Consider the following 17,945-nt stretch of genomic DNA (forward strand, 5'->3'; position numbering starts at 1 on the left):
AGGATATCCTAAAAGACTAACGAATCCACTCCACTCGGAATTACTCCAAAATTCCTCCATTTGATTACTTCGTGCCCAAAATAGATATGTATGTTCAACAATTAAAATATAGAGTAAAGTATCAAAATTCTACCAAAATAACACATAAATTATAACTAAGAATAGGGTTAAAATAATAGAATAATATCAACTCATAAGGCCGTTTGATAATCATTTCATTTCCAATTTTTAGTTTTTAGTTTTCATTCTTTTTTAAACTAAAAACTCGTTTGTTAACTATGTAAGAGCCACTTTCTTGAGTTATCAAAATTTGTCTTTAACTTTGTTTTAGTATTTGGTTTTTTTTTTTTTTAATTATAAGTAGTTACAAAATGTGTTTTCAATTTTCAGTTTTTAAAAAATAAAAACTGAAAATGAAATGGTTGTCAAATGGTCCCAAAAGATGGCGAATTTACTATGATATTGCCTGATCAGTAGATAATAAGCTAAGAATATTTTTGCATTTGTCCCAAAAATGGTAGAATTAGAAGGGAGAAAGCTTCTTTATGTCTAATATCATTTTAATCATCTCACAATGAAAAATCATTCTCCTCTACTTCTAATATACCTTAAATTTAGAGAGTTGCTGTCCCTATTCAATCCTAGATACCAAATGACTTTGGGTTTTACCTGAAAAAGGTTTAGCATGGGCACACTATTTTCTTGAAATCACCTTTATTACTTTTGAAAAATGAAAAAAATATAAAATTAAGAGAGTTTACCAGCTGAAATATGGCAAATGGATGCCAGTTGTGTAATTGAATATTGAGGTGGTTTTCTTCGTTTTCCAACTTAACTTTTGAAGTGCTTCTATAGCTAGTTTAGAGAGATTCCACAACATTACTTTTGAAGTGCTTCTATAGCTAGTTTAGAGAGATTGCACAAAATTACTGTTATTGGGACTCTTTGTAGGCATAGGATGTACCAGAAATATATTATGTCACGTTGTTCAATTTCCCTCCAATACCGCTTGTATACCAAAAAACAATGTCATGCTGTTCAATTATACGAAAATCAAAACAGGGGATAGAAGATAAACAGTCAAATAGCACGTATTCTTCGCCATCAAACATAAGTGATCAATAAACCTTGAAAATTCGAGGACACGAAACAACCGTCTTTGTTTAACACTTGGAAACCCTAAAGTATTCCCCCCGCCACCTCTATACATTTAGACAAATCTATAGCCCACAAGTTATACCCACATCCAGTAGCCTCTACATACACTGCCAAGTGCCGTCGATGGCAAAAATGTCGGCAAAAATGTTTTAGTAGAGCCTATAGTTCACATTCGGAATTTTGGCTAGATCAAAGAAAACACACATTAGAAAGTTTAGAGGTGTTTCTGACTAATTCAACAAATCTCACCCCGCTAAAAGCGATAAAGGTCAGGATCGCGGTTTCTGATGGATAAGCTGGGTCAAGGTGAGAGCTGCTGCCAGAGAGCCGAGTCTAGAATGCATGTTTGTCATGGCAAGCGAAAACTTGGCTCGCTCTGAACATGTCCAGACCAACAAACTATAGCCATTGTGGTTCATCACTATCTACTGCGCCTACGAACTCGGAAACTGTGTATCTAGCGGCTCACTGCAAATTACTAGGCCTGCCAGTTGCACGTATTGGGGCTGCCTGAGCAAACGAATGGTGGACCATCATATTGTTCTTCATGGCATTGGCCAATAACGCAGTGCCTTTTACAGTTTGCTCCAAAAGGTGAACGAGTGACATAAATATTTCCACCCTCGTTACGTCCCTATTTGCCTGAGGATAACACTAGGAAGTAAATGACCAATATAAAGAAGCTAGTATTGGATGTGTCGAATAAAATTCAGTAAAGAGAACAGCACCACAAAAATTGCTAAGGGATAGAAAAATGAAAGTGATACATAATATAAATGATAAAACAAAGCATATGTAAAAACTTTAATAGAGATCAAACCTCATGTTAAATAACTCGAACAAGCCATATATCAGTGTCAAGTCACCAATTTTCTATATTATTGTATTGTATTACTTTTTATATAAAAGACTTCAATTTACAAAAATTGCTAGATACTATCACATTATCAAAGAAAACATTGGTATTAGTATCACAACAGGGATGCCCTATAGGCTATAACAAGCATATGTCTTTACAATTTTATGAGAAAACTAGGTGATTGGGGACACTTGGGCTATGTTTTGGGTGAGGGATTTCAAAATCCCTTCGTTGGGATAGTATGGAATGGACTACAAAATGTTAAATAGAGGATGAGAAATGCACTTCACGTTCACTGCAAAGGCATGTATGAGGTAAATGACTCCTTCCAAGTAGTGATTTGCAAATCTCTCACATGCCTTTGTAATGCTCATGTGGTGCATTTCTAGTCCTTACTAACTAACGTTTTGTCATCCATTCCTTACTAACTTGGTTTCAATTCCTTGGGACTTGGAAGTCCCTCATCCCAAAATATTCATTTTTAACCTAAATTAAATAAATTCCAGATCGCAAAAAAAATCTATGAATCATGAATTTGATCGATCTCGGCCTTTTTTTTCTTTTGTTTTTTTTTTTTTTGACAAGAGATCTCGGCCTTATAAAGGAGCAAAAGAACCAACAGGCTAAACCTTTAATTAAATCAGCAATTTCTATATAAAATAGGCTCTTGTTTGAACATTACCTCTACTGCAAAGCGCGCCCATATCTTATCATTCCGAGCTTCCATTACCCCCTTCAAGATGGTCAAGCCCAAACCTCTGATTAAATCAGCAATTTCTAAAAAGAAACCCTGTTCTTCACAAAGCATCTGCAAAAAGAGATAATAAAATGGAAAGATAAAATATTGATACACGTACTTCACTAATAGCCAAAGCTCCAGTTTCAGAGATTTCATTAAAATGCCAGCCAATACCTCCACAAGCATCTGACGAGGTGGATTGAGATCCTCAACGATGATAGGGCAGACCATTGATTGCGTCCCAACTTTAAAAGCCCATGTCGCCCCTCCATCAAAGTTGTCTTTTAGAACCAGTCCATCTTCTGTGCCAATAATCTGTATAGGCAGGAAAGGAAAAACATCATCTCAAAAGGATCCGTTATTTGTTATATCCATGTTTTTAAATATCTCATATCCCCAATCCCCAATCACATAACTCTGGATTTTTCTCACCAATGAAGCAGATTTTCTGTTTAAAAGGAAGCAAGGGATAAAAGTAGAGAGTGTTTGTACCTTAGACTCTCCCGTTTGTTTTAGCTTGTCAGCATGCCTTGTGACGCTTTGCAAGAAAAGCATATGCTTGATGGTGCGTTCAAACAGTGCATCTATGCTACACTGTAAAACCATATAATGTTATCAATATAATGGCATTAGTACCTGAATATTGCAAAATTCCAAAAAGGGAAATGGCAGAAAAGAAGAAAGTATTACTTTTGCACCATTTGGCACAATATCACGCAACTCCTTCACACGATCTTGGATCATCTGACGATCTTTTGGCCTTGGTCGAGGGTTCTCTCCAGGTTTAAGCCTTTTGCGATTTGATTTTCCTACTGTATCAGGCCTCTTAGAATACGCTGTTGAAACACTGCTCTCGTGATTGGCCCTATTACCCTGTTCTTCCCAAGAACTAATTTGAGATCCATATATGGAGTTAGTCTGAGAACAGTTTCCAGCATCCTCCCTGCTACGGCCAGATTGGAAAGAACTAGTTTCTTCCAGGCCTGCTTTTACAAGAGTTTTATGAAGGCCAAATTTCTCCCCATGCACATGATTAGACATACTTATCCGTCCATAAGTGGGAGAGCTATTGGGGATGGTAGAGCTACTGATTTTTGTCAATGATGTTCGACAAGACACATTATCATCAGAGTTCTGCTTGACAGCAGGCTGAGCCCGAGAGACCACAGCATCTAAAAGATGGTCAGTACCTGCCCCAGAGAAAATGCTACCATTTGAGATTTCTTGACCTGCTGAATAATAATCAGAACCCAACTCCTGCACATTTGTACATTTCAAAGTATTCTCACCCAAGTCTTTTGTGTTTGAGTGTGGCTCACCAGCAAGCAAATTATTCCAATTGCCATTAAACAGCTTATTTTTAAAATCCATACCCAAAACATCAAACAAATCATCCCGTGATGAAATCTGAGTACACACATCATTTGTAGCATTTGCAGATCCTGGACTGAAGATTTTATAATCAAAATCATCAAGAACAATATCAGGGATGTGTGCATTCAAAGGGATACGCTCATCTTGATGTGTCAACGGGATATTAAGGGCATGAAACAGTTCATCATCTATCCTCTGTGGGGCCAATTCATTCTGTGTAAGCGTCACATCAGCAGGAAACTGTCTCTGGTCAGAGCCTTTGGAAGGCATGCTATTAGAAGCCAATTGACCTGCTACACTGGATGAAGAAACTCCTGTTTGGAATGCATCAGCCTTTTGAAATTCAACTCCGGACAGACTTCCACCACAGAGGTTGATGTCAGCTACCCTGTTGGGGTCTGAAATAGAGCAAGGAACAGAAATTGGCCTTGAATGACAACTCGATCCACCATGTGCTTGATTTCCTCCAAGCATGGTTGTTCTCGAACCTTTGCTCTGATCAAAGATTAAACTTCCATTTGTTCCCAATTGAGGCATGATATCATTTGGTGCGCTAAAGTTTTTATCAAGATGGTGCCTAATGCTACCACCAGACAAGATCATATGTTCTATAAACTTTAGGCTGTCCTGATCTGCACCTGATTGACCTAAACCAGACGGGTATTTGAGTCCCGCCCCAGAATTGAAAGAGGGAGTTGACTGGTTCAACCGCACATCAGAATTTGACGTGATCACTTCAGCTCCCCAAACTCTATCCTTTAGTTGGCCACCCAAAGAAAAATTCAGCTTCATCAATGGAGAAACCATTGGTTGTTGAGGATCATCATGAATTTTAGGCTGATTTTGGGTAAGATTAGGGGTTTGAAATGTTGAAGAAGTGGTTTGAGAATTATTCTGAATATCTTTAAGAAGAGAGTGAGATGGTTGGCCAGATAGGCTTGAAGCCCGAGTAAAGTGGCTTTGATGGGTGTAGTCATCAGTCATCCGTGTGGATCCTGTTACCTTATAATTACCTGCTGGATGCATTGATGCCACTATTCCAGAAGCATTGGGTACCCCAGATTTCTCAACCAAATCTTTTGTCGCATAGTTTTCTGCTAAAAGAGCACCAGGAATGCGTCCTAGTTGCAGGACTAAACTTTTCACATCATTGATGAATCCTATATTCTCCATCATCTGAAGTAGAATGGATACATTAGTCAGGTTGGAAGTAATGGACAACAGACAGAAACCAAACATTGATTTAGCTTAATCAACCGCTTGCATTAGAATGGTCAAACTTGAAGAAAACATAGGTACTAATAGACATTCACAGGGGGCAAAAATTAAAATAAATGGACATGTATTCCTAGGGCTGGTTAATATCACAACAATTTTGCTTGCAACAGAACAAAGGTGTAACCAGCAAGCGGCCATTCAAGTGAAATGGCTTGCACAGTCAATAGTGTAATTTATTTGGCCTGAAGCCCATGACTAGCTTTTACACCATACAAAGTCCCCACTTTTCAACAGCTTTTACACGATATCAAGTCTAGATTTCTTTGTATTGCCTTACAAATATTGCTAAATGCAGTTTTCTTGTGTGAAATGTTGCTGAAACTTGGCTGCACATGTGAAATTTTACCAGGATGGCCAGGCCAACCAAAGACTTGTGTCATGGTTGGACAGATTTGGTCGCTTATTGAGAAAGAAAATGTTAGTGTCGGCACCGGTACATATGATGCAAAATACTGGAACCATATATATTTGGGGTAATTTGAGGGGGCCATATATTGATACATTCTGCCATCTAATTCCAGGGACACTTATAAAATACATTCTGCCATCTAATTCCATTAAATTACAAAGAAAACTTAGCACACATCAATTTGTAAGTGTATCCTATAGAACTGGAGCTAAATAAAGGACTTACAGCGGAGGAGGAACCAAGTTGAACAACACCATGAGGAAGAACAGGAATAACTGCAACTGTCTGCAGACCAAATAAAATACAAGTAATGTCATGAAACAGAAAATTATAGAATATGCAAAAAAGTTGATTATATAGGAACCAGCATACCTGCATGCCAGCAGAAAATTGGTGGTGCATCTCATTCAGGACCTGCAGCAGCCACAAAATCAAGTCATGGGTACAAATACTAAAACCTAAAACTTGAATATAAGTTTTAGGGGTGTGCTATCCACACAGCTCTTGATAATTTATGTCCATTGATCTTCTTTAGTTCATCTGATCCAACAACAACAACAACAACAACAACAAAGCCTTTTCCCACTAAGTGGGGTCGGCTATATGAATCCTAGAACGCCATTGCGCTCGGTTTTGTGTCATGTCCTCCGTTAGATCCAAGTACTCTAAGTCTTTTCTTAGAGTCTCTTCCAAAGTTTTCCTAGGTCTTCCTCTACCCCTTCGGCCCTGAACCTCTGTCCCGTAGTCACATCTTCGAACCGGAGCGTCAGTCGGCCTTCTTTGCACATGTCCAAATCACCGGAGCCGATTTTCTCTCATCTTTCCTACAATTTCGGCTACTCCTACTTTACCTCGGATATCCTCATTCCCAATCTTATCCTTTCTCGTGTGCCCACACATCCCACGAAGCATCCTCATCTCCGCTACACCCATTTTGTGTACGTGTTGATGCTTCACCGCCCAACATTCTGTGCCATACAACATCGCTGGCCTTATTGCCGTCCTATAAAATTTTCCCTTGAGCTTCAGTGGCCTACGACGGTCACACAACACGCCGGATGCGCTCTTACACTTCATCCATCCAGCTCGTATTCTATGGTTGAGATCTCCATCTAATTCTCCGTTCTCTTACAAGATAGATCCTAGGTAGCGAAAACGGTCGCTTTTTGTGATCTTCGCTAGATTGCTCCGGTCATTAGTGTGGATAAGTATATAAATGGATAGAGATAGGAAAGCAAACACAAGATGTACGTGGTTCACCCAGATTGGCTACGTCCACGGAATAGAAGAGTTCTCATTAATTGTGAAGGGTTTACACAAGTACATAGGTTCAAGCTCTCCTTTAGTGAGTACAAGTGAATGATTTAGTACAAATGACATTAGGAAATATTGTGGGAGAATGATCTCGTAATCACGAAACTTCTAAGTATCGGAGTGTGGTGTCGTCTTGACTTGCCTTAATAGTCTCATAGGTAGATGTGGCATCTTCTCTGGAAGTACTTTTCCTCCATCCAGGGGTGGTATCTTTAACTGGTGGAGATGCACAAGGTAATGTATCAATTTCACTTGAAGCTTACTTGTAGTTTCAGGCTTGGTCAAGCGCGATACAAATCATGTAGTAGGAGTCCCCCAAGTCGCCGAGCTAGGGGGTCTGCTAAAAGAGGTGACAGACAAGGTAAGCAATCAGAGCTCCGACTGATTGTTCACCTTCTCCCCGTCTTGCAACAGCATGAAGGATAAAGAGAAGAAAAATGAGGAGAGATGATATGAGATACTTTTGCTTTTGAAGAAGTAACTTTCCACAGGCTTATTCTTGAACTGAGCTGGAGGGTTTTCTGGTTTCCTCCAGAGTATAAGGCCGACTGAAGAATTTGAGGGTCAAAACAAGTCCATCAAATCTAGAGTACGTTCCACCCTGCTGATATGGGATACTTTTGCTTTTGACAGAGTAATGGATGTATCGGCACGTGTGCTGTTACGCTTGTCTCCACATGCTTCCTTGTATCCTTCGCACTTGCCCTATCTGTTCCTCAAGCAGATGCGGAATCTTCCCTGGAAACATAAGATGTTGAAGATGAGTACTCGAGAGCAATGCCAGGTAAGTAATCAGGTAAGGGGTTCCAGGAAGTCACTTCCTGGCTGGAAGCTTGATTCCAAGTGCTGACTGATTGCTCTCTTTCTCCTTGTCTTACAGGTAAAAACAAGGCCAAAGGAAAAGACAGGGAAAAAGCATGATATGGGATACTCTTGCTTTTAACCCTGATGATATGAGATATTCTTGCTCTAGTATAGCTTGTTTGCAGAGGTATTATCGGGGGGAAAGAAAGCTGAATATTTTGAAATGCTTCGTTGGGAGTGCCCTCTCAGATATGATGAAGGGTTGAGCATTTTTGCAGGTCTGCCTGTCCGTTGGGGATGGAGGTCGACATATATAGGAGTCTCCCTAACAACAAGTAGTAATGCTATTCCTTTACCCTGCTTGGTCATAGCACGGTAGTGGGAGCTGTCAGTTTCACATGTTTTAACTCTGTCAGAGCACTTTGAAAAAGTGGTCTGTGGTATCTGGCTCTCGAGATTCGGAGAACGATGCCTCTTCGATTTTTGAGAAAGCAATCATGCTGGGGGTCTGGCTCTCGAGATTCGGAGAGCAGTGTCTCTTCGATTTTTGAGGAAGTAATCATGTTGGGAGTCTGGCTCTCGAGATTCGGAGGGCGGTGCCTCTTCGATTTTGGAGCAAGCAATCTTGTTGGGAGTGTTGTCTCGAATGTGAGTAAAGGTTGGGCATGTTTGCTAGTCTACCTTGCCACGAAGCACAAAGGTTGACACACAGAGACTTTCCAATTATCCAGCAATGGTACTGTTCCTTTACCCTCTCTTCGATTTTGAGAAAGTAGTCATGTTGGGAGTCTGGCTCTCGAGATTCGAAGGACGGTGCCTCTTCGATTTTGGAGCAAGCAATCTTGTTGGGAGTGTTTTCTCGAATGTGAGTAAAGGTTGGGCATGTTTGCTAGTCTACCTTGCCACGAAGCAGAGAGGTTGACACACAGGGACTTTCCAATTATCCAGCAGTGGTACTGTTCCTTTACCCTTGTGGGTAATAATATGGTAGCTAGACCTTCAAAATTTATGTGTCTAAACTTTGTTAGTGCTGTTTCTTTGCTATTCTTTTACCTTTCTTGGTCAGAGCGATTTAGTGGGAGCTGCAAGCTTCACGTGCTCAACTTTGGCAGAGAACTTTGGCAAAGTTATCTGTGGTACCCATGAGCTATTGTTGCGTGTGGGAAGTGGGTAATTGAACAGTAAGATTCATGTGCTTTCTACTTCACCAGAAATCTTCGACAGAATGCCCATAATTTCCGCAAAGCTGAGTGTGCGTGTGACAGGTGCTGACAAGGCTAGAAAAGTAGGTGCCTCTTCGATTTCTGAGATCGGCCCTCGTGGTCTCTGAGCAGCCCAGCTTTTGAGAAAGCGAGCGCCTCTTCGATTGATTCGGAGAACGATGCCTCATCGATTTTTGAGAAAGCAATCAGGCTGGGGGTCTGGCTCTCGAAGATTCGGGGAGCAGTGTCTCTTCGATTTTTGAGAAAGTAATCATGTTGGGAGTCTGGCTCTCGAGATTCGGAAGGCGGTGCCTCTTCGATTTTGGAGCAAGCAATCTTGTTGGGAGTGTTTTCTCGAATGTGAGTAAAGGTTGGGCATGTTTGCTAGTCTACCTTGCCACGAAGCACAGAGGTTGACACACAGGGACTTTCCAATTATCCAGCAATGGTACTGTTCCTTTACCCTCTCTTCGATTTTTAATAAAGTAGTCATGTTGGGAGTCTGGCTCTCGAGATTCGGAGGACGGTGCCTCTTCGATTTTGGAGCAAGCAATCTTATTGGGAGTGTTTTCTCGAATGTGAGTAAAGGTTGGGCATGTTTGCTAGTCTACCTTGCCACGAAGCACAGAGGTTGACACACAGGGACTTTCCAATTATCCAGCAGTGGTACTGTTCCTTTACCCTTGTGGGTAATAATATGGTAGCTAGACCTTCAAAATTTATGGGTCTAAACTTTGTTAGTGCTGTTTCTTTGCTATTCTTTTACCCTTCTTGGTCAGAGCGATGTAGTGGGAGCTGCAAGCTTCACGTGCTCAACCTTGGCAGAGAACTTTGGCAAAGTTATCTGTGGTACCCATGAGCTATTGTTGCGTGTGGGAAGTGGGTGATTGAACAGTAAGATTCATGTGTTTTCTACTTCCCCAGAAGTCTTCGACAGAATGCCCATAATTTCCGCAAAGCTGAGTGTGCGTGTGACAGGTGCTGACAAGGCTGGAAAAGTAGGTGCCTCTTCGATTTTTGAGATCGGCCCTCGTGATCTCTGGGGAGCCCAGCTTTTGAGAAAGCGAGCGCCTCTTCGATTTCTGAGATCGGCCTTCGTGGTCTTTGAGCAGCCCAACTTTTGAGAAAGCAAACGCCTCTTCGATTTCTGAGATCAACCCTCGTGATCTCTAAGCAGCTCAGCTTTTGAGAAAGCAAACGCCTCTTCGATTTCTGAGCAGGCGTCTCTTCGATTTCTGAAGCTCCGTCGAGTGCAGATTTTTATAGGGGCTGGCATTAAGTTCCAAAGCACACTTGAATCTCCACCAGTAGAAGCTTCATTCTTGCACTTCTAAGATCTTGATTTGTCCGACCTCTTCTCTCTTCAACACCTTTGAAAATGTCTGGCCCCTCCGACCGTCGTTTTGACTTGAACCTTGTTGAAGAGGCAGCCCCGCCTTCTCCAGACAACATATGGCGCCCATCCTTCGTCTCCCCTACTGGTCCTCTTACCGTTGGGGATTCCGTGATGAAGAATGATATGACCGCTGCGATGGTGGCCAGGAACCTTCTCACTCCCAAAGATAACAGACTACTTTCCAAACGGTCAGATGAGTTAGCTGTTAAAGATTCGCTGGCTCTCAGTGTTCAGTGTGCAGGTTCTGTGTCTAATATGGCCCAACGCCTATTTGCTCGAACCCGCCAAGTTGAATCATTGGCGGCTGAAGTGATGAGTCTCAAACAGGAGATTAGAGGGCTCAAGCATGAGAATAAACAGTTGCACCGGCTCGCACATGACTATGCTACAAACATGAAGAGGAAGCTTGACCAGATGAAGGAAACTGATGGTCAGGTTTTACTTGATCATCAGAGATTTGTGGGTTTGTTCCAAAGGCATTTATTGCCTTCGTCTTCTGGGGCTGTACCGCGTAATGAAGCTCCAAATGATCAACCTCTGATGCCTCCTCCTTCTAGGGTTCTGTCCAGTACTGAGGCTCCAAATGATCCCCCTCCGGTGCCTTCTCTTTATGGGGCTCTACCGACTGCTGAGACTTCTCCTAAGCAACCTTTGTGAAGGCTCCCTCTTGTGTGTTTATTTTGACTCATGTATATGTACATATTTGTAGCTTATCGGGGATATCAATAAATAAGTTTTCCTTCATTTCAACGTATTGTGTTAAATACACCAAAAAGCCTTCTTCGCTAAGTTCTTTGAATTTTCTTTTGTTGAAGCTTGTATGTTGAAGCTTTCTGAGTGGAGCATGTAGGTTGGGGTAGTGTTCCCTTAATTTCCCGAGTGAGGAAAACTTCTCAGTTGGAGACTTGGAAAATCCAAGTCACTGAGTGGGATCGGCTATATGAATCTTAGAACGCCATTGTGCTCGATCCTGTGTCATGTCCTTCGTTAGATCCAAGTACTCTAAGTCTTTTCTTAGAGTCTCTTCCAAAGTTTTCCTAGGTCTTCCTCTACCCCTTCGGCCCTGAACCTCTGTCCCGTAGTCGCATCTTCTAATCGGAGCGTCAGTAGGCCTTCTTTGCACATGTCCAAACCACCGTAACCGATTTTCTCTCATCTTTCCTTCAATTTCGGCTACTCCTACTTTACCCCGGATATCCTCATTCCTAATCTTATCCTTTCTCGTGTGCCCACACATCCAACGAAGCATCCTCATCTCCGCTACACCCATTTTGTGTACGTGTTGATGTTTCACCGCCCAACATTCTGTGCCATACAGCATCGCCGGCCTTATTGCCGTCCTATAAAATTTTCCCTTGAGCTTCAGTGGCATACGGCGGTCACACAACACGCCGGATGCACTCTTCCACTTCATCCATCCAGCTTGTATTCTATGGTTGAGATCTCCATCTAATTCTCCGTTCTTTTGCAAGATAGATCCTAGGTAACGAAAACGGTCGCTCTTTGGTATTTCTTGATCTCCGATCCTCACCCCTAACTCGTTTTGGCCTCCATTTGCACTGAACTTGCACTCCATATATTCTGTCTTTGATCGGCTTAGGCGAAGACCTTTAGATTCCAACACTTCTCTCCAAAGGTTAAGCTTTGCATTTACCCCTTCCTGAGTTTCATCTATCAACACTATATCGTCTGCGAAAAGCATACACCAAGGAATATCATCTTGAATATGTCCTGTTAACTCATCCATTACCAACGCAAAAAGGTAAGGACTTAAGGATGAGCCTTGATGTAATCCTACAGTTATGGGAAAGCTTTCGGTTTGTCCTTCATGAGTTCTTACGGCAGTCTTTGCTCCTTCATACATATCCTTTATAGCTTGGATATATGCTACTCGTACTCCTTTCTTCTCTAAAATCCTCCAAAGAATGTCTCTTGGGACCCTATCATACGCTTTTTCCAAATCTATAAAGACCATGTGTAAATCCTTTTTCCCATCTCTATATCTTTCCATCAATCTTCGTAAGAGATAGATTGCCTCCATGGTTGAGCGCCCTGGCATGAACCCGAATTGGTTGTCCGAAACCCGTGTCTCTTGCCTCAATCTATGCTCAATGACTCTCTCCCAGAGCTTCATTGTATGACTCATTAGCTTAATACCCCTATAGTTCATGCAATTTTGTACGTCGCCCTTATTCTTGTAGATAGGCACCAAAGTGCTCGTTCGCCACTCATTTGGCATCTTCTTCGTTTTCAAAATCCTATTGAAAAGGTCAGTGAGCCATGTTATACCTGTCTCTCCCAAAAGTTTCCACACTTCGATTGGTATATCGTCTGGGCCTATTGCTTTTTTATGCTTCATCTTCTTCAAAGCTACAACCACTTCTTCCTTCCGGATTCGACGATAAAAAGAGTAGTTTCTACACTCTTCTGAGTTACTCAACTCCCCTAAAGAAGCACTCATTTCATGTCCTTTATTGAAAAGATTATGAAAATAACCTCTCCATCTGTCTTTAACCGCGTTCTCTGTAGCAAGAACCTTTCCATCATCATCCTTGATGCACCTCACTTGGTTTAGGTCCCTTGTCTTCTTTTCCCTTGCTCTAGATAGTTTATAGATATCCAACTCTCCTTCTTTGGTATCTAGTCGTTTATACATATCGTCGTAAGCCGCTAACTTAGCTTCTCTGACAGCTTTCTTCGCCTCTTGCTTCGCTTTTCTATACCTTTCACCATTTTCATCGGTCCTCTCCTTGTATAAGGCTTTACAACATTCCTTCTTAGCCTTCACCTTCGTTTGTACCTCCTCATTCCACCACCAAGATTCCTTTTGGTGTGGGGCAAAGCCCTTGGACTCTCCTAATACCTCTTTTGCTACTTTTCGGATACAACTAGCCATGGAATCCCACATTTGGCTAGCTTCCCCCTCTCTATCCCACACACATTGGGTGATTACCTTCTCTTTGAAAATGGCTTGTTTTTCTTCTTTTAGATTCCACCATCTAGTCCTTGGGCACTTCCAAGTCTTGTTCTTTTGTCTTACTCTTTTGATATGTACATCCATCACCAACAAGCGATGTTAATTAGCCACGCTCTCTCCTGGTATAACTTTGCAATCCTTACAAGTTATACGATCCCCTTTCCTCATTAGAAGAAAATCTATTTGTGTTTTTGACGACCCACTCTTGTAGGTGATCACATGTTCTTCTCTCTTCTTAAAGAAGGTGTTGGCTAAGAAGAGATCATATGCCATTGCAAAATCCAAGATAGCTTCCCCATCCTCGTTTCTCTCCCCAAAACCATGGCCACCATGAAAACCTCCATAGTTGCCTGTCTCCCTGCCCACGTGTCCATTTAAATCTCCTCCTATAAATAACTTCTCCGTCTGAGCAATTCCTTGCACCAAGTCTCCAAGATCTTCCCAAAATTTCTCCTTCGAACTCGTATCCAACCCTACTTGAGGTGCGTACGCACTAATCACATTGATAAGTTCTTGTCCTATTACAATCTTGATTGCCATGATTCTATCTCCTACCCTCTTGACATCTACAACATCTTGTACCAAGGTCTTGTCCACGATGATGCCAACACCGTTTCTCGTTCTATTTGTGCCCGAATACCAAAGTTTAAACCCTGAGTTTTCTAGATCCTTTGCCTTACTACCAACCCACTTAGTTTCTTGTAGGCACATAATATTTATCCTTCTCCTCACCATAACTTCCACTACTTCCATAGATTTTCCCGTTAAGGTTCCTATATTCCACGTTCCTAAACGCATTTTGCTCTCTTGAACTCTACCCTTCTGTCCTAGCTTCTTCACCCTCCCCCGTCTAATAGGATCAAAGTACTTCTTTTGTGTGTCCCGGGTAAAGTTGATAGGAGCATATGCTCCCAAACAACTTTGAGTGGAGTCGTTCGAAAAGAAGTTTCTATGGCCCCCTTGCTCATTTAACACTGCATCCGGGTGCCGATGGAGATACAGCGACCCTTGCTCACTTATCACTGTGCTCGGGCCACACAGCGCGCCACTTACGGGTGACGCCCTAGCTTTAGCGCGATTTTGTGGCGCACAATTATCAAACCATGGTTTAAATTTTAGCCTTTGACAACTGACCAGAGTTATGAAAACTAATTAGATAGCTCTGAATCATTTAATTTCCATTTAAAATTTAGTTTCACCCATCCAAGTAATATCACCAGCTACACTCTCAAAATAGAAGAACCAATATATACATGGTTAGTTATGAAGATTATGGCCAATGAAGAACAGATCTTGAGTAAGTAGATACGCACGCTTAGTAACTAGGTCCTGACCTCTGAAAATTTTCATTAAACTCTTCAAGCAAAAACCGTCCTAGCAGGGACAAGTAGAAATACTGTTATACCTCTGGTGGATGGGCATCTTTTGTGTAATTGCCTGATAGAATCCATTGATGGTTTCCCGTAAATGCAGCTCGTCCAACTATTCTGAAATGACCAAAAGAACAGTTTTTCAAATGGATGTTTACAGCTAAGAAGAAAAGGCACTTAAAAAATGAGACCCACGTAAAAACAAGCAGCCAAGAAAAGTCATACCCTTCGCCCACTATATTAAACGGTTTATCAATCATCATTGTGTTAATAAGTGAGGACACTCTTTCCTCTTGTTGAATGCCATTAGAAGAGGAGCACACTTCAGAAGAAACCCAGCATCCTTCCCACTCTCCAAATGGTAATTCAGCTCTTTCAGTTCCAGCAATGTGTTTAGGTAGAGAAGATATTGATGGTTCGTAATGACATTCTTCCCAAATTAATAGTCTGCCACCAAGTTGAATAGAAACATATAATTACCAAGAGAACAAACACCAAAGCATCAAAGGATGTTATGGTACATGAGCACATAAAAGATTTATAACATAAAAAAAATAAAATTAATTTGGTTGGTACTTGGGAGTAGCTTTAACATGCGTAATAACGTATCTAAGTTTGAAATCATATCTATATCAAGTGCACTTTCTTAGAAGCCAAACGGATAAGAAAATAGATCAACTGATCAGCAGATTCAACCCTATGCACCCAAGTTCGAATCCCCCGCAGTTTACATTAATTTAAGGTAGACTATCGCTTGTATCGGAGTATAAACAAATAAAGAGCAGGTTTGGAATAGTAAATGCAAACCTACTTTTGCACTGATTAGATTCTCAAAGACAAAACAGAACAAACCAAAACATAAACTTCCAAAAACAGAAATAAAGAAACTTTGAGATTGCGCGAATCTACAAACGACACATTACACTATAACATCTCCATCGTATCTGGGATTGTATATCATATCCTCCCAAACCCTACTCCTTCAAACCAAACGGAAACGGACAATATAATCCAATCTTGATAGCAGATCCACTCTGTTTGGCTACTCAGAAAATGCAGGAAAACAAAACAGTAACAATAAAATCTTCAATCTCCCTCTAACTGGTCACACTATTCCTCCACTTTCTCAGCAAACAAACAGAGGACTAGCCAGATTGAAGAGAAAAAAAATCAAAGAAATGGATAATTAGAAAACCAAAAATTAATCAGCATTCTGTGCTTGTGCTCCAATTTACCGGGAACTTACTTAGGGTTTTGGCAGCCGATCTTCCAGAACACAGCATAAGCCCACTGATTGGCGCCGCACAGCCGCTTGAGCGCTTCTTTAAGAAAAAGCCCCATGGCTGCCGCCTTTCCGGAGCTCGAAAAAAAATATTCGGAAAATTCAAAGCACTAATCGAACAGAACAGAGTAGACAAAATTGACAGCCGATTTAAATGACAAGGAAATCAGTGCCGGAGAGCGTGCATTTCCCGGCGTCGCCTAACTTCCACGACACGATCCTCTCCCTGCCTGCTTCGTCCTCAGTCCGCCGCTCCTCTTCCTCTCCGGATCCAAGTTCCACGCATTGAGTCTCAATCTCCGGCCAGCCATAGATTAGAGATAGAGTGAAGAGAGAGAAAATCTTTAGTGAGAGAAAGGGGAGGAAGCTGAAGGCTTTCCGAACAGGAGTAAAAACCTACACTATCCCACAAGCTTCGAGCCTGTAGAAAGCCTCCATTTTTGTTATCTTTTCAGCTTCTGTAAGCTGCTGAAAAATGGTGAAATTTGAAGAGTTGCAGAGAGAGAAAGGGAGGGAAGGAGACGAAGAGAGTGCGAGAGAACGATGACTGTGGCAATACGATGTCGTTTGGTGTGGGGAGGTGAGGTCACGTTCAGTGCTTCAGCTGCTCTTCTTGCTGCTGCGGAATTCTGTGTACTGTGTCGGAGAGCTCTAAAAGTGCGCCACATAAAAAGGGCGAGGAGCTTGCCGTTGAGTCACAGCCCTGTCACAGCAGCTCCGTCACTGCCTTCCGTAATTTTTTGTTTTTTTAAAGAAAATTGTAGCAATAGTTTATTTTAAGCCAATTGGATAAATTGTTTCTCAATAAAAATTTCATGATAATAAACCTTTTAACTTATCAAAATGTGTAGTTATGATCATTTTCATTAATTTCGTTACGTACATAAGGTCAAAATCAAGGGGGAACTAAATGAAAAAATTGTAAAAATTGTTCATCAACTTTAACCTTTACCCAATTAAAACAATGATCCCTCAATTTTAACATCATTGTAACAATAATTATTTCAACATAACTCTTTTTATAAAAGTTCTGACAAAATTGATGAAAATGATCGTAGCTGAACATTTTGAGGCATTAAAGAATCAATAGTTATGAATATTTACTTGAGATATAATTGTTTTAATTATGTTAAAGTTGAGTGGACTTGCTACAATTTTCTTCTCTTTTTCGGTTTTTTTTTTTCTTGGTTTTGTCGTCTTTGGGTCAGATTGAGATGTAATTGTTATTGGGTCTGAACAAATAAGGTAGTGCGGGTCGCTGTCGTGATTACGTCATGATTGGATTGCCCTTGTGTTTTTTGGGTGAAATTACGGGGAGTGGCAAGATGGAGGACGCTGGCTTTTGGATTTGTGGAATTACACGTGGAGGGCTGCGATTGCTCCGGTGTGTGTACAAGTGTACTTACTGCATACGTCAGAAAATAGCAGATCATTCATATTTTTGTAATTTTCCATTTTTTGTCGCCTGAATATTCAGAAAATCATGATTAATGATTAAAGTGGAGGAAAGGGCCATGATGGAGGAGATTTGACTCTTCTCTACTTTTTTTTTGCTTTCTTTTTCTTGCTTTCTTTTTCATATACTGATTTTAGTCTCCGCCGAAAAAATATAAGAATCTTTTTCTGGCGACACTCTTTGAAATTCAGAGACAATCTCGTATAATCTTAATGCGCTTCACTTAATTGCTTTGAAATTCAAAGGTAGTCTCAATTTGATTTTAGTCATGCGGCAATAAAAACAAAATCAAAATTTCAAAATCCGATCAATGATGTTTGTGTTCTG

General features: G+C 41.1%; 1 protein-coding gene across 3 annotated transcripts; it reads right to left on the minus strand.

The window, feature by feature from the left end:
* Nucleotides 1-1,066: 1,066 nt before the first annotated feature.
* On the minus strand, nt 1,067-16,872 carry LOC103401678 (transcription factor LHW-like). Of its 3 annotated transcripts, none has more exons than XM_029088694.2 (10): nt 16,127-16,872; nt 15,106-15,327; nt 14,916-14,997; nt 6,190-6,231; nt 6,043-6,102; nt 3,447-5,306; nt 3,249-3,350; nt 2,931-3,071; nt 2,700-2,825; nt 1,067-1,800 (listed from the first exon to the last, which is right to left on the minus strand). In XM_029088694.2, the coding sequence occupies exons 1-10, from the start codon at nt 16,219-16,221 to the stop codon at nt 1,624-1,626; spliced, it is 2,907 nt and encodes a 968-aa protein (XP_028944527.1). In that variant the 5' UTR covers nt 16,222-16,872; the 3' UTR covers nt 1,067-1,623. The 3 variants fall into 3 exon arrangements, with proteins under 3 accessions (XP_028944527.1, XP_028944529.1, XP_070663890.1); XM_029088696.2 differs by having other exon boundaries at nt 14,845-14,997; nt 16,127-16,805; XM_070807789.1 differs by lacking the exon at nt 6,190-6,231 and having other exon boundaries at nt 16,127-16,802.
* Nucleotides 16,873-17,945: the final 1,073 nt, after the last annotated feature.

The sequence above is a fragment of the Malus domestica genome, chromosome 11, assembly GCF_042453785.1.
Source record: "Malus domestica chromosome 11, GDT2T_hap1".
NCBI lineage: Eukaryota > Viridiplantae > Streptophyta > Magnoliopsida > Rosales > Rosaceae > Malus > Malus domestica.

Bases quoted from the DNA above. Each gene is read 5' to 3' on its own strand.
- LOC103401678 (XM_029088694.2), bottom strand. From the start codon at position 16,221: ATGGGGCTTTTTCTTAAAGAAGCGCTCAAGCGGCTGTGCGGCGCCAAT. The intron at 14,998-15,105 runs GTATGACTTTTC...TGGTCATTTCAG, and splicing joins TTTAATATAGTGGGCGAAGG to AATAGTTGGACGAGCTGCAT. The intron at 6,103-6,189 runs GTATGCTGGTTC...TTTGGTCTGCAG, and splicing joins AATTTTCTGCTGGCATGCAG to ACAGTTGCAGTTATTCCTGT.